This window comes from Pundamilia nyererei, unplaced genomic scaffold (genome assembly GCF_000239375.1).
Source record: "Pundamilia nyererei isolate P.nyererei 1_Seehausen unplaced genomic scaffold, PunNye1.0 scaffold00338, whole genome shotgun sequence".
Taxonomy (NCBI): Eukaryota; Metazoa; Chordata; class Actinopteri; order Cichliformes; family Cichlidae; genus Pundamilia; species Pundamilia nyererei.
Window position 1 is genome coordinate 452,023 of NW_005187739.1, and position 16,044 is coordinate 468,066.

The window sequence follows — 16,044 nt, forward strand, 5'->3', positions numbered from 1 at the left end:
TGACCCAGGCATTCTGGTCTTATTTGAATTAGTTTAGTTATTGTTTTAATTCTTTTATTGTCCTATTATTGTTTTTTTACTGTTATTATTGTATTACATTGTTGCTTTTTAATACCATTTTTATATTGTTAAGCACTTTGTGCAGCATCGGCTGTTTGAAATCTGCTATATAAATAAATTTGATCTTAACGAAATAGATAAAATAGAAAATGTCAAAAATTTAATTAAATTCCATAATGTTATGTACATGTGCACATACGTATGCTTTCTTCAACTCCGCCACCTCTTCCTCCACCAAGAACTTCGTCTTCAGCCAGCATCGCCTCACTCAAAAGGCGATGGAAAAAGGTGCTTCTACTTACGAAAATTTTAGCTTAGGAAAGACCCTCTGGAACGAATTAATTTCGTAAGTCGTTGTTCCACTGTACTCTAGGAACCACGAGTAAACCTGCAGCGTGAGAGCGGAGTGCTCTGTTGGGGTGATATGGTTTTAAGATGTCTTTAAGCTGGAGCCTGATTATTTAAGACTGTATGTGCAGAGAAAGACTTTCTGGATTTAACAGGGAGCCAGTGAAGAGAGTAAAAGGAATTACTAGTAACTAATAAAACTACTAACCAGATAATCGACCCCTGTGGGAGTTTACAATTATTTTAATTATTAAAATATTAAGTTCATAAACTATTTTATGAAAAAAATTGTGAAGGCATTGTAAAGAAGCGTTGCAAATGTACAAACGCTAAAAGGTGATATTTACTAACTGCATGTTTGGGAGGAGAAGGTTTAAACGGCACATTTACCTTGTAGGAAGGCAAAAAGCAGAGCACACCCTTGGCCATGACCTGGCAGACGTGGAGCAGCAGGCCACCCACTTCATCCTGGAAGGCATACGTCTCTGCGTTCTGAAAGGTGGCACAGAGCTTCCTGCCTTGAGGTCCTGTGCCAACAGTGCCCACCCAAACCTGCAGAGATCAGACATATTTCTTATCAGAGACACAAACGTGACGCACTGTTCCACTCTCATGTGTGCTGCTTGATTAGTCTGCTAAGTTATCAAAGGTCAGCTTGTCAGCATTCCCTGTAATCGTATTAAGAAGATCCACAATAAATCAACTGTGCTCCAATTTGTTAGGTTACGCTGACATCTGCTGGACAAAAGTGGAACAGCCGAAGTGGAGAAAAGACATGTAAAGTCTTGTTTAGTCGTAGCATGCTATCATTAAATTAGAGCTGAGGTCAGAAAGCCTTGTGGAGCCTCTCACTACATAGTTTTTCATAATGAGGTTTATGGCTAAACCCACTCACCTGAGACTTATTGATCACATGGTTGGCCTCCAGCTGGATGGAGAATTTCACACCAAGTTCAGAGGAAAAGGAGTCCATGGGTGACAGGGTTCCAGAGGTCAACACAATGCTGTGCACAGACCCACTCAGGTCAGAAAAAGCCTTGGAGGTTCAAACACAGAGAGAGATCATGTATGCACGGCCAAAACACCTGATGTGATGGACAAACTGCTAATCCTTCTTTCATTAAAGTTACGGCTTTTTCCTGTGTGTAGCCTCAGTAATCAGTTATCAATCTAAGTCAGCCCAGTCGACCGTCTCACCACAGCAGGGTTAAGGCACCAGAAGCTCAGCGTCAGGACTTCAGCCTTGACCCGGACAGTCTGGCGTCTATTACGTGGCCGAACTATAAAGCCCTGGGCGTCGGGGACATCGGGGGGAGCCTGGTTAGTCCAAGCATAGCTCTTCTGCAGAGCAACACGATAGTCGTCAGCAAATCTACAAACACACACAGAACAAGCGATTAAACCGTTAAACCAGAACAAGAAGGATTCATCTATGGCAGCGGCATCACTTAGCTCACATCCAGAGCGTGTGTCTGACCTGCAGCTGTCTCTGAAGAGGAAGTCGAGCACCATGAAGAGGTTTTTGAGCACAGTTGCAGTAGGTGGGCTGATGGTTGGAATCTGCACCACGTCTTCTCTCCCATTAACGACTCCAACACGCTCCTCCTTCTCCAAGACTGCTGCCAGGTTTTGCTGTCACACAGAAAACGCAAGAACGGACAGTGTTGTCCACACGACAGCCTGGCAATGTTAGCTTCACCATGATTACAGGCTGTTCTATGTTAGAATGAATGAACCGTTTGGTGCTGCCCATTCTGGTCGATATGCTGTGCCTACCTTCAGAATGTTGAAGGTGTCTGCAGTGATGCCCAAAGTGTGAAAGATGCCCACTATATCCTTCCCACTCCAGACTTTACCGGCAGTCTCATAGCCGCGCTCAGACATCAGGCTTTGGCTCTCCTGGATCCAGCTGGAGTGACAATCAAAAGACATCCTGAGTGCGCGTGCCCGCTCGCATTAGGATGCGCAGAGAGACAAATGCAGTCACTGACTTGATCAGACTGTAGCAGAAGCCCCTGAGCAGCTCGTGTTTGGAACGTCGGATGTTGTTGTTGACCATGCTGTCCAGCTCGTCTCTGGACATCAGCAGACTCTTGTAGTCCAGTGTGTAGCTGGCGCTCTCCCTCGCACAGTCCTCAATGTTGTGGGCCTCATCCAGTACCAATATCTGGCCTTCCAGGTCAATCTCCATCTGGTGGAGATGGAAAGTAAGACAGAATCAGTGGCCTGCGATCTGGTTTGTGGTGGTTCACAGGCAAATATCAGGGAAAACGGAACATGGCGATCAGATATAGTAACAGTAGAAACTACAACAATGGTGTCATAGCTCTTTAATGTGGATTCATTAACATGCTGTAAAATTAAGTTGACTTTTGCCTCGTTTCCGTGGTTTTACATACGGAGTTTGCAACGCCACCACAGCCTGTAAAGCTTTTAAATGAAGGGGACAGGTTTCACCATCTTACGTCTACAAATCTGAGTTTGGACGTGGTCATACTGATGAAGTTACTTGAACAAATATTTTTGCTGACAGTCCAGAGCTGCTCCTCCCGCTCTTCCAAACTCTACTCACGCTTTCTCTGATCATTGGGTCCAGCAGGTAGTTATACGGACAGAAGATGATCCAGGCGCTCTGCATGAGCTCACGGGCAGCAAAGTAGGAGCACGAGCGAAGCCGTTTGCCCAGAGTCACCAGCTCCTCAATGTCCCAGGCTGCCCGCAACCCATGGACATGTTGTAGAGTGTTCTGGTCCCGCATCCTCTGCACACCGTGGTAGTAGCGGCAGGACCTTCCCTGCAACGCACGCACAGCGTTACAACAAGGTGTAACATCTCCTATATGTTACCAATTCAAAGGTTCATTTCTAAAACTGGGACTGTAAGATTTCGTAAAACATTGAAAAAAACAGTCTTGATTTTTCTGAAACTCAAAGTTTGAAGCTTTTCTATTGAAATTCATCGTCCGAGCCACAGCCCCTGGCAACGTACTGGGATCACTGGCTTTCTTGTTTCCAACATGTGACACAAAACTGTAAAAACTAGTAAAAAATAATTAAAAATCTGATTTGAACTTGATTCTAATGCTTTGACTTTTTCACAGCTCCTCCACATTTGTTGCATTTCTGTGTTGCTGTTCAGTCTCAAGTTTCCACTCTGTCCAGAGGTGACATACAGAACTTCAGAGGCTGCCTCTGATCAGGTGCTGCAGCAGCTTAAATGTCCTCACTCATACAGTGAATGTAAGCGGCGTGTAAAGAAGCGCCATCTCATGTACCAGCCCTCAGTTACTCTGTCAGCGAAGCTTTCGACGTCCCACCCTGTCCTTGGTGAATTTGCAAAGGTAACCTCTGACACAATAATAAAAGAATCTCTGGATGAAACGGCGCGGTGCTACGCTCGACACTCTGCTGACACTCTGCTGACACCGAGGCCTGTCTGCTGAAGGCGAGTTGGAGGATTAATGACCTCTCGAGCAGTCGGAGGGCGTTATGACTAACGATGGCATTAGCTGAACCATGAATCTCTGAGCGTGTGCAACATGGTAACCAGAGCCGACCCTGAGGTGATGAAGACACATTGTATGATTGACACACAGTAAGGGGTTAAGGCTGGGACAGTCATTTCATATGGGAAGCAAACACCTGCAACGACACTGCGATTGACTCCTTACAGCAGGCGCCTAAACTCTGCCCAGTTTAGGAGACTACAAGCGTCTCATGCCTCTAAAAAGCATTTTCCTCAGTGGCTCTGACAGAGTGTTAAAGTGTGTTCTTGCTGCTGCTCTGGGTCGATACTGATGGCAATTACAAACAGGCATGAGCAGTGAGCTGCTAGCTTGTTGGAGCAACGAGTGAATCTGCCTAACACATGTTGCAGGACAGATTCACTGCGAGAGTCTGCGTGTGTGTGTGTCAGTGTTCATCCTCACATCCTTGGCCTCCAGCAGATCCTTGCAGCGTTCATTGCGGTTTGCGTGAGGCACCACGTCTGGGTTGACACAGGTGTGGTCTCTGCTGGATAAGATGGTCATAGGCACGCCGCAGTAAAGGGTGCGCTTCAGCTCATGGGTGATCTGAGTTATCTGTTTATGTGTGCGAGTGCCAAAGAAGATCTTTGGAATCTTTCTTCTGCCATCTTTCTCTTTGTCCTTCACGCCATCCTCGGTTGAAGCGCACGGGCACTGCGAGCAGGGTTCAGGAGCCTAGTGGGAGAAAATCATGTAAATACTAATACTTGGCACTTTTGTTTAACAGCATGAACCAGATGTTGCTTCAGGAACTGAAAAACATGCCAATGCCAACTGTTGCTTTATGATAAATATCACTGGTGCACAGCAGAAATCAAAGGCCACTAGTATCGCAGTCTTAAATCTCATTTTCTTGCCTTAATTCCGGATTTTCTGGAATAAATAAGACACATTTTCTTCTCCATCACTGCTTGCTTTGGCCTAATATTATGTATGTGAACATTTTCAATGAATTATGAGGAATATCACAACCACCTCGACACCGTTTTTTGCTCCTTTGATAAACACACAGGCAAGCATAAAGAATTTGCATCCATACACAAGGTGTCCCGTCACTTTTCACCAGGTGACCTTTTCTCTCCCTGAAAGATGATAGGTCACCATTGTGGTGGCTGAAAAAAATCTAATTGGCTGTCCGGCGGCGCGGTGGATCCTTTTTTCCTCCGGGTCACAGGTGAAGTGCAGCCGGCATGGCTTATGAAACTGATCCTCTTTATGTGTTCGGCCGGTTTTTGTTCTGTTTTAAGTCATCTGATCTTTGATCACTCGCACATATAATGTCAAATCATTGGCTTCTCCAGCCAGGAGAGTACAAATCATTATCAGTGTTATCAGCCTTTAATATTAATCTAGTCTCTCGGAGAATAAAGTTAAATGTAGCCCAGCGAACTGATGAAAAGCTGATTTACAAAACATTGATATATTCACTTAAATTCATTTATTTCTACCAGACTTTTTTCTTTAATAACATTTTGTAGTAGAAACATTTTCTGTGCTACATTTATTTTGAAACACCCCAGCTGAACACACAGGTTTTGGAGATTATTAACATTATATTTTACTTATGTAGCGAAAGTTCAAAAGAAGCAGCATCTCTTCTTATAATTATGGGAGAGTCATTAGGTATTCATGTGTCATCATCCACCCTGAAACCATCAAACACATCTTTGTTCACTTCAGCAACATCAGGTGTTTCTGCTGGTCTTTAAAGAGTCTTATAGAGGATATGCAAAGTCTAAATTATATGAATTCATTAGTGCTAAAATGCTGAATGGTCTCACGCTATGATCACCTGATCTGATTTGCAGCAGACGTCACAGTTGCTTAATATATATAAAATGCTACGATCTAGAAATCTAGCTCATTTCCATCTCCGTGGTGATTTCCTGGGCCCTACTAGAGTAGCTTTGCATTTTTCCAGCATCATAATAAACACTATTTATCTTACACTAAGCCTGGGTGCTCCTTCCATTCACCCTTACTCTTTTAAACTTGTCTTCTTTTTTGCTGGAGTTCACAAACAAGGTTAGAACAGCAGCGTGCAGGGCAGTCTGAAGCTTTTCTCAAACATGCTGTGTTTGATGTGAGCAGCCACTATTCTAATAATACACATAGTACATGAGAAAAAACAAAGAGAAGCAGAGCCTGCAGTCCAGAGGAAGAGTATTTTATCCCTTCAATTCAGAATTAACAGAGGATGAAAAGCTCCATGTTCACTGCTTTCACACTGTGTTAATGAAGAAAGCTGTTTAAGGGCAGCAGAGATCTTTACTGACATGACAGCCTTTAAATTGTTAACCAGCTAACAGTATAAGACCAAAAGGTCATCGCTGATACAGACACCTTATCCACTACGTGATATCATACTTTCCGTTAGCACAAAATAAATGAGGGCTAACGTGTTTAAGTCAGAGTTCTGTGCAAATGATATGAAGGATCCACGTAAGAATGACTGGTATGTGATGTCATGCGTTGCAGCTTATCACGAGGATGAGGAGGTAGCACTTCTGACGACAGACGAGCGGCTCCAGTTACCCGGCGGCTCAGATTTTCCTAACGTGTTTGCCCATCAAATATTCCAATGTGTGTTGGAGTGCAGGCCAAAGAAAGCCCTGAGAGAGCCGCCTCTCAGAGTTAAGAGGGATAACGAGCCCTGAGCCCATGTGAAAAATAAACAGAGGTGCTGCGGGGCCCCAACACCAGTTCGAGTTACCTTTCTCTGCTGAAACAGTTACGCTCCACAGTCTGGGCCCCGGGCCCGATCACCTTACCTGCTGCTGCCACGTTAAATAGAGCCATCCAAATATCCTGCCCCAAGATGGCCAATAATTACTTATTCATTGGCAGGTGGGGGGAGGAGGGGTGGGCTGGAGCAGTGCAGAAGGGCTGGCTGATGAATAGAGGCCCTTGTGAAAAGCTGCAGCAGGAAACAGCTGACACAAGAGTATCCTTTTACGCGGCTGCCTCCTGAGATGCCAGGACAACAAGGCTTCGAGCCTGGCCCCACAGCCCAGAGCAGACACCCCCTAGAAAGGAATGCAGATAACTGGCAAAAAGGCCAAGAGGGGCACAACCCTGCTCAGCAACAACAGCATAGTCCTGAACATGGTTCTCTTCTGAACCTGGAGCAGCTCCGTTGGTGTTACTCTGAGTGTGCAGCTACCTGCGGGAATACCCTCATGCTCATCAATGCTCTTACTAACATTGCATTTACAGGTCCACTGCATGGCACAGAGGTACTTTCAGCTGCTTTGCTACACTAAGCCTGCAGGGCACACCTACTCTGCCAGGTGTAAGCGCACGCAGCAGCGAGAGCTCTGGAACTGACAGAGGTCAGCAGAGTTACCGAACACCTCCGAATATTCACAGGTAGGCTACTGTTGCTCTGCTCCCTGCCAACACCTGAGAGATGGAAATCTCACACTCCGGGGGGCCGGTCGGAGGGCACACAGGGGCTGCGGGCAGTTGATCACTGAGGTATCACTGGCGCCTCTCGCTGGACGCCAATTTGCTCCTCATTCCACAGCTTTCGAGAGGCCTGGAATTCATTCCAGTAAGGGTGGTCTTCAATAGCAAATAACTCTGAAGACATGACACCCAACACCCCCGCGTGCAGGTAGGGGCCCTGGCAAATACCTGCCCTCCAAAGCACCTGTTTATCCCTCGGGCGCAGTAACCAGCAGGTGAACCCCATTCAATATTTATCCCCGTGGCTTTCACAGATCAGCAGCCCAGGCGAGGCAAACCCTCTTAATTAAAACTGGAGCTTGCTTCAAAGGGCCCCATTCAGGCCGTCAGTCAGCGCTCACAGGACAAAAGAGCCCGGGTCACGTAGCCGCAGGGAAACCAGAGAAGGACGCACTTCTTCGTCTTCACTTTCCCTCCTCCTCTTTTTCCACCTCCCACCATCTGATCCCAGCCACACACCTGCGGCAGGTTACGATGAAGTTGTGAGAGTGTAACCACCTCTGCAAGCTGTGCTGCAGCATCCTAAAGCCAAGCACGCCTCAATCATCAGGAGCAACTTGGTAGTCTGTCCAGAGAGAACCTCCAGATATCCACTATTGATCACTTTTGTTTTTGCCCGTCCCGTTCACAATTATTGTCTGAAGGCCAAGAAAAATGCCCAACAGATTTGTTTTCCCAAGTGGATCATTATGGCTTTGCCAGACTGGTCCACCTGATTCATCGTTATTATTTATTTATTTTTTACTTTGAAGTTATTACAATCTGAACAGTTATGACCGAGGGATGGGAAAGACGTAGACAAGAGAAGGTCAAGAAGAGGAGAGGGAAAGAAAAACAGAGGGGAAGAGGGACAGAGAGAAAAGACGGGAAAAATCCACTGCTGGAAAAAAGAAGAAGAAAACAAACCAAAAAGAGAAGAACACGGTAGGAGAACCGCAGCAATGAGCAAGATGAGCATAAGTATAGAGGCAGCAGCCAGGCAATATAGTGTGTCTGTGAACAGCTGTGTGCGTGAGCGCGCTTGTGCTCCAAAGCTTTCTACATGTAACCATCTAACAGTAGGTGTGGGGAGCCACAGCCCTGCCAGCAGGCATGGAGGAGATCTACTGATCACTAACGGTGCCGTGAGACCTTTGAGAACATGCTGCGACTGCTTCTGCTTCACGCAGGACAGCGAGTAAAACTTCTCATTTGCAGGAGACGTCAGAACTGCTGACTCATAAGAAATGCTCTGCATGGAGAAACTTGTTTTATCTTATTCTTCAAAAAATTCAACACATTTCGAATATTCTCAGTAGAAGCAGTCAGCTTATTAATCAAAGTAAATGAATCGCTACTATTTTAATAATCGTCTCAAAACGGTTTGGTTTTTTTGCATCTTTTGCAACACAGTAGCTTGTTACATTTTGTCCTAATATGACTTCACATACAGTAAAACTCTCCAAAATACAAACCAACAAATATGACACAGGAGTGATGGTGTTGCTAGCTGTTCAACTTCAGTTTGAACAGGTTGTTTCCCTTTCCAGCAGTTTGAACTGAACGTTGGCCGTCTGACGTGACAGCACTGATTTCCCTCATATTGTAAAACTGCAGACTTTTACAGACTCAACAACATGACCAACAACGACGGCCTGTAATATTAATTATTCAGTCTGTTTATCCTTAATAGACCAAAGAAATAATACTACATGATGCTAAATACTACTGTTTCCTAGAGTGGTGTCACCATAACAATCACTAGGATCACGTCAACAACCCACCTGTGATAACGCTGTAAATTTCAGACTCGGCGCCACGCACTTTCATTTTCATGTTAACAGAAAAGATCAACACAACCAGATTTCTGCTGAATTTGACTTTTTTGCCATTACTTTGTTGTTTTGTAATGTTTCAGTAGTATTGTATAGATATTACATTTTAGTCTCTGTTATAAGACCCTGGTTTATAAAACATAAAAGGATCAGCGTAGTCTTGTATGCGCATGGATTCCTTACTCAGCTTTTCTGATAACTGCACTGCTGCAACACTGTTCAGACAAGTTCAACAGGTTGTTTGTGATACTATCTATATATTACATTCATAATACTGACAGATTTTCTTTCATTAATTAATTATGTTAGAGTCATTTTGTAGGGCTGACTGCTGATTACTAACTTTGTGTCTTTGAAAACAGGATGGTCCCATGTTTATCCACATTAGACATTTATTATATTATGGCACTCATATCCTTCCTCATGATTTCAATTCTTTTAAAGCCATTTGAAATAAAAACACATTTTATGGTGAAAGACATGAAAACAGCAGTGAAAAGTACAGCGCGCACGCTGTTACATTTTCAGTTAGGCCGAAACAAGTTCGAGCCTCTGACCACAGTCTCTATCAATCTGGTGGAGTATACCGCCACCCAGTGGTGATGCTGATTATCTGAAAACCTCTAATATGATCGAAGCGAGAAAATCCACCATAAGAGGGTCAGCCCGTGGCACCGTGTAGCAAACCTTTAAAGCACAACTAACACCAGTGTAACGATGTCTCAGTGATTGGATCTGTCTCACACACAGCATTTTCACAAAGCCTCTGCAACAAAACATCTCAACTATCAGGCTCTGGTACGGTTGTCACGATACGGGAATTTCAAACAGAAGAAAACCACGGGGAAGATCGTGACCCCATCCTGGAACAACAAAAGCTGAAGAAGTCATATCCTGACTTGTTAACCTGTTAATTTTCAACAGATTTTCTAAACTCAAACAACTAATATTGGATTTAACAAAATAGGTATTTGAGATCAAGCTTGGGTTTTTTTTTATTGATTTACAAATTGTTTAAATCATTTCATTACACATGGTGAAGTTAATTACTGTTTAAGTTACCGTAGAATTCAAAAGAAGAGCACTCATGACATTTGGATGAAGACCGGTATTATAAATAAAGAAGCTATAATAAGCAGAGCGCTCACTGACAGACTGCAGCGATCACAGGCTGCATTGTAAAAATGACCTCACAGGTGGCTACAACAGAACAGGAAACACACTTTAATAAATGAATGTAAAAGCAGAAAAATTAGAGTTTGTCATGCTGTCTACATCCACCAGTCCCACTGCTGCGCCTCAGTCTGCAGCTCTGCTTTTGCTCTGATTGGTTCTCCACACTCTGATCAGCTTCACTTCCCCTGCTGCTCTGCACAGCCAGCAACCCTCTGCTTCTCCACGTGTCCGTGATCCGCTCTGTCACAGCTCAATATTCCATCTGCCAGTCGTGCAGTTTGCAATAATTATTCATCTTTTACCTGACTAGCGGCTATGTTAATAATAACAGATGGCTAATGTGGCTATCGGGTAATTGCTAATAGTTAAACAGCTAACGTTAACCCGTGTGCTGGTCACGTTACCATTGATGATAACTGTTTAATATTTTAATGTGGTTGAAATGGGAGCTGATCTCTGAAATTCCTCCTAAAGTGGTGTTCAGTGTTATGAACTTTAACTACTTCAGCTATTAGTGAGGAGAGGACCTGTGAGCCTGTCTGGATCGTACTCACGCAGGAAGTAGAGGAACAACCGGGAGCTTGGTGTTTCGTCTCGGCATTCCAACTCTGAGGTCCCGCTGGCTGGTTTTCCAGCTCCGGCTCATCGTCTGTGAACACGACTCCCTTCTCCAGTCGCTGCCTTTTACGGCTCTGAGAAGCAAACACAGGAAACTTTACTGATCTGTGCATTTCTTATTCTAATGAAACCAGCACAGAAGCTGCTAATGCTGCATACGATCACTGTTTAAATGTAACGCAGAGTAAATCTGGTGTTAGTGAACAACAGGCATCGGTGCCTACCGTGTTCTCTGCAGTGCGGATGCGTTTCCTGTCTTGCTGGAAGTCATCATCTTTCACACAGTCGGAGCTGAGAGATGCCTGGAGCTTCTCTGACAGTCGAGAGGCTAGAGACTGTTTTCTTCCTTCTTCTTCTGGGAGAAGCACTAAAACACAGAAACAACACATGCGAATGGATGTTTTATATACAGTTAGTAAGATAATCTTCTACACTGGTTTAATGAAATGCTTTAAGTGTCACAAGCCTCTGTGATGAGTCCTTCAACAACTGTGCCGTTGTTGGGAGGCACCTGTTGCTCCAAAACACTGGTGTTGGTTTTTAAGAGTTTTTAATGAGGATACGCAGGGTCGACTGACTATACAACAAACACATTGTAACTGTGAGTCGTTGTCATTCTAATGCCAAAGTGAAAGTTATGCCGAGGTTAGCTGGTCGTTGTTGTAGTTTTTCTCTGTATGTTCTGCTGCTGCATTTCCAGATGACTTCATATAAAAACTAAAGTTAAGACACAAATCTGGACTAATGGTCCCAGGGGGGGTTTTGAGTATCGATTTTCCGATTAAAATCGATTCTAGCTTGAAATGTGATATCGATTCATTAAAATCCTGAATCGATTTTTAAATATACATTTATTTTGCCTGAAACGCCAGAATCTCAGGTTAAACCTCACAAACTTTCGACAGACACCAAACAGCTAAAGTGAGAGCAGGCACAGGGATTCTGCACAAAGACAAACACAAAGCGCGGACCCGCCAACGCATCATGAGCTGTCGGCTTTCCCGACAGCGTGTCCGACCGTGGACGTGCCGTCGGGGCTGAAAGCCGACAGCTCACAGATCCTGATGCGTCGGCGGGGCCGCGCTTTGCGTTTACGTCTTTTTTTGCGTTAGATTCTGAGTGGCAGGTTTTGTCTCTCCAACCATCCCCCTGACTTTTCCTGTTTTGCTTCCACCACGGTGAAAATCGCACTTCCTGCAGAGCTCTCTGTCTCTCTGTGTACTTCGAGAACAGTTTCCCATCTAAAAATCTCTGTTTTCTGCATTATTCGCTTGCTTGTTACGCACCAGTCTACCGTTATGTACAGCGCTGTCGGCCAGTTTTTCTTTTTTTTAATTTAACTGACTTCCAACAAGAAAGTCGTAATAAAATAACTTTGCACTTCTGTGTTTTATCCTCAGCTACTTTGACACAAAGGCATCTGCTGTGATGCTCACACCTCTGATGACGTCTCACAAGTGTCAGCTGTCTTTTTATAGATATAAAAATATAGAGATGTGCTGATAAATGCACAGAATTATAATATTTCTGACTGTCTGAGGCAAAATTTTCCCGATTCAAATCAAATCGTGGATCGAAGCGAATCGATCCTAGAAATCAGTGGCGACACCCAGCCCTAAATGGCAGTAAGTGAAAGGGTGATTTAACTAAGGACATGTTCAAATATCAGTCATCCTTGGAACTGTTGTGATTGATTGGATAGTCCATGCAAGCAGAGACATACCCACTCTCCCTCCTATTTAATTATTCTGCCCACAGAAATAACATTACTAATGCCAGAATTTCAGATTTGCTCGTCTGAATTTCTACTCGAATGCCCCTTAAAGACGGACTTTAAGTCAGAGCAGCCCAACCAGCCCCAATTTAACAATCAAAGATAGTGGCAGTGGACATAAACACCAGTAAAACTGTGAACCGTATCTGTGCTGACACAAATAAGCCATACACAGAGCACTGACCGGGTTCTGCAACAACGTTTTTAAGGACAAAAACCAAACGCTGCACTGTGTAACATAAAACTGCAGGTGATCAACAGCTAACTACGAGTTAATCGAGTGACTAGTGGCTGCAGGTACCATTGTAACAACAGGAGTACAGGTTCAGGTGCTGTGTGTTTCACAACTAAAACCCAGGTCTACTTACTGGGTTCTTGTGCTGAAGTCGACGGCTGAGCCGTGTCTTTAGAGGGTGACACAGTGAGGTCCACAACAGCATGTTTGTCTGCTGCTGTTGCCTTGTTCCTGCTGGATTTGCTGTGACACCCACACTTGCAAGACGTGGGGGAGTCGGACTTGTGGCTCTTGTCTGGACCGGTGCTTCCTCCTTCCTGCAGTTTGGCTATAATCCGATAGTGAAACAGAGAACTGTCAGTAACATTGACCCTGAGTGGCTATTAGTTTTTTGTGTATAAGAAAAAATGAAATTATACTTACAAGAAAACAGTAAGAACAAAAGAAATGAGTCAGTGGTTAAACTAAAGTCTTAATTTACCCATTTAGCTCAATATTTTTATCACGTGAATCATAATTTAAAATAATCCGTACTGATCTTAATCCATTGTTTGAAATAAGTCATTTTAGCTCCCTCATCATTACCTTTAATCTAATATTGTTTTAATAGGCTGCCAATCATAAACAAGAGGTATAAACACCAACTCGGTGGGGGCTTCTATACTCACAGCCAGAGCTATGAGCGGCTCTGGCACCATAAAGAGTTAAGAGCAGAAAAACTTTAAGACCTGGTTTTAGACTCACAGGGAGTCTTCGTCCATACGCTAAGCTAAACAGTTTTATGAGTATCCACTGGAGCAGTTTAAATATGACAGAAAAAGCAGATTTCATTGTATAGATAAAGTGCAAGTATATCATCCAACTTGAATTTTACATGTACATGCACTCAGTCATACCAGGCTTACCAAACTGTGCATGCTGCCAACCCAGAGCTGAACAAAGCAACGCCAAGCTCTTTCCACTTCCAGTTGGAGACTCTAGTAAACAGTACTGCCCTGTGTTCAAACCTCGTACAATCTACAAAACAACAGAGAAGAGCTAAGTTAAAACATACAACGCTGAAGTGAAAAAAAATGAAATGTCCACTACAGCCACGGTTTATGCTCCACATTATGTTCAGGGTGGTTTTTTTGTTTTAACCAGTTATCACGTTCCCTGCGAGCTAATGTGAATGTGAGATTAGGATCTTGGAGGACTGTACAGGAGTATGTCTAGGATGGGTGAAAACCTCCCTTCGCCTATCTCAAGGGAAACATGTTATTAAGCTTGCAGGTGTAGCAGTCTGTTTGCTTTGTGCAAAGGGTACATGTGACTGTGCAACCATACTAAACTTTATGAAGAACTTAGGGAGAAGAGCCAAACTTACATTTTCAAAATGCAAATACATGCATAAGTCAGACAAAGGAACAGCGAGGTTTGCAGGATCATAGTAGAAACTATGCTATGATTGCATGTTGTGTATTGATCTGACTCACTACTAGTACCGTTCATTATACATTATTATTTAGTAATGTGTTTTTTTTCTTGATTTTTTTTTTTTTAAAGTTTGGATATCAAAACAATTTTTACAGGAAAACCACTTTATTATAAGCTAATGTATAATGAACGGTACTAGTAGTGAGTCAGATCACAGCAGACTGCTTTTTTTTTTTTTGGTAAAATATTTTAATAATGTAGTGAAGCAGTGCATCAGGAGGTGAGCGTCATTTAATCAGCATTAAGTGTGGTTTTGAGTTTTTTCATGACCAGAGACATTGAAAGAAAGACACGTGTAGCCTGGCACAGCCTCTGTCACTGCACAAGGAAGCACAGATGGATGCGACTCACTAAATTCATCATAGCCAGCTGGGACGGGTAAGCCTTGCAGGGGAAGTGGATCTTCACCCCTCCAATGGTGTACTCCACTGGTGATGAAGTCATGCTCGCCTGTCCCGACAAAAGTTCAGAGTAACACGAGTTAGGTGTGTAAGGTACAGTAACATACAACTAACGCACTGCGAAGTAGCCTGCAGTAGTTACACTATTTCTTCTGTCTGAAGACGTCACCCAGATAGGAAAAGCTGGAGAAAGTGATGCGTTAGCTTGAACGTTTTTGCTCGAATACCAAGCAAGAGCTAATACTACGAGCTGCACCATTACTGTACTACTAGAGTATCCCATGGTTACACTGGTCACGCCTGTCACTAAAGACATACATTTGCATATTTGTAAACAAAACAGCAAAATATACAGCTGTTTACATCTACTGTACTTACTGTGATTCTTCCCGCTCTCACAAATCACGCTAAGGATCCGGACAGGAAGTCGACTATATTGCACATTAAAACTTCACGCGAAAGCTTTCAAAATAAAACTGGTATTGGAAAAGATCACGAAACATGTTTTACGTTAAAGGCCCATTTGCTCTATATTCTTTTGACATGTTAACTTATACAATTCTCAGAAGCTAGGCAACGTTAAAAATACGTGTGCAATAGTGTGTACAATAATGTAAATTCATCCCGCTATTTCACGCTTTTATTATGAATAGTTAGCGCTGACCAGTGACTGCAACTTATGTGGCTACAAAACACCGGAAATTACGTCAGTAAACATTAGCGCCGTTGACTGGAGAGTCACGTTGTTATTCCCGGAAGTTTAGCGTGAAAGTAGGCCGACGGTGCTGCATTTCAGTAGTGATCAATAAATGCATTGATCTGCAATAACTTGTATACCAGAGTGGAGTACATGTAGTTAAATCTATGTATATCTAACTATTATATAATATTCAATAATCAGTGATAGCTTCTTGACATATTTAAGCTTTCATTACCACATTTCTTTTACCATACTTATCTTATTTATTATTTTTTTAAACATTGCATGCTAACCAGCATAGAATAAAGTTGGCTAATATTTCACTCGATAATGTTTCCATGTTTTTAAGAGTTTTTTTTCTTACAAAGTAGCATCAGGGCCCCATTAATAAATATAGGTATAAATTAGGGGTGCAACAATATTCGTATTGATATTGAACCGTTCGATA

At 43.3% G+C, this 16,044-nt stretch overlaps 1 protein-coding gene across 1 annotated transcript in view; it reads right to left on the bottom strand.

Moving 5' to 3' along the window:
* The window catches only part of brip1 (BRCA1 interacting helicase 1), a 39,548-nt gene extending 24,201 nt beyond the window's left edge, over nucleotides 1–15,347 (bottom strand). Inside the window, exons 1-14 of the mRNA XM_005752013.1 lie at nucleotides 15,275–15,347; nucleotides 14,847–14,945; nucleotides 13,925–14,036; nucleotides 13,153–13,347; nucleotides 11,235–11,377; nucleotides 10,947–11,084; nucleotides 4,337–4,609; nucleotides 2,981–3,202; nucleotides 2,400–2,599; nucleotides 2,185–2,317; nucleotides 1,886–2,040; nucleotides 1,606–1,780; nucleotides 1,304–1,444; nucleotides 799–960 (exon numbers count right to left, since the gene is read on the bottom strand). Coding sequence (XP_005752070.1) covers nucleotides 799–960; nucleotides 1,304–1,444; nucleotides 1,606–1,780; nucleotides 1,886–2,040; nucleotides 2,185–2,317; nucleotides 2,400–2,599; nucleotides 2,981–3,202; nucleotides 4,337–4,609; nucleotides 10,947–11,084; nucleotides 11,235–11,377; nucleotides 13,153–13,347; nucleotides 13,925–14,036; nucleotides 14,847–14,939 — 2,142 coding nt within the window. The 5' untranslated portion in view covers nucleotides 14,940–14,945; nucleotides 15,275–15,347. The remainder of the gene's footprint in view (nucleotides 1–798; nucleotides 961–1,303; nucleotides 1,445–1,605; nucleotides 1,781–1,885; nucleotides 2,041–2,184; nucleotides 2,318–2,399; nucleotides 2,600–2,980; nucleotides 3,203–4,336; nucleotides 4,610–10,946; nucleotides 11,085–11,234; nucleotides 11,378–13,152; nucleotides 13,348–13,924; nucleotides 14,037–14,846; nucleotides 14,946–15,274) is intronic.
* Nucleotides 15,348–16,044: the final 697 nt, after the last annotated feature.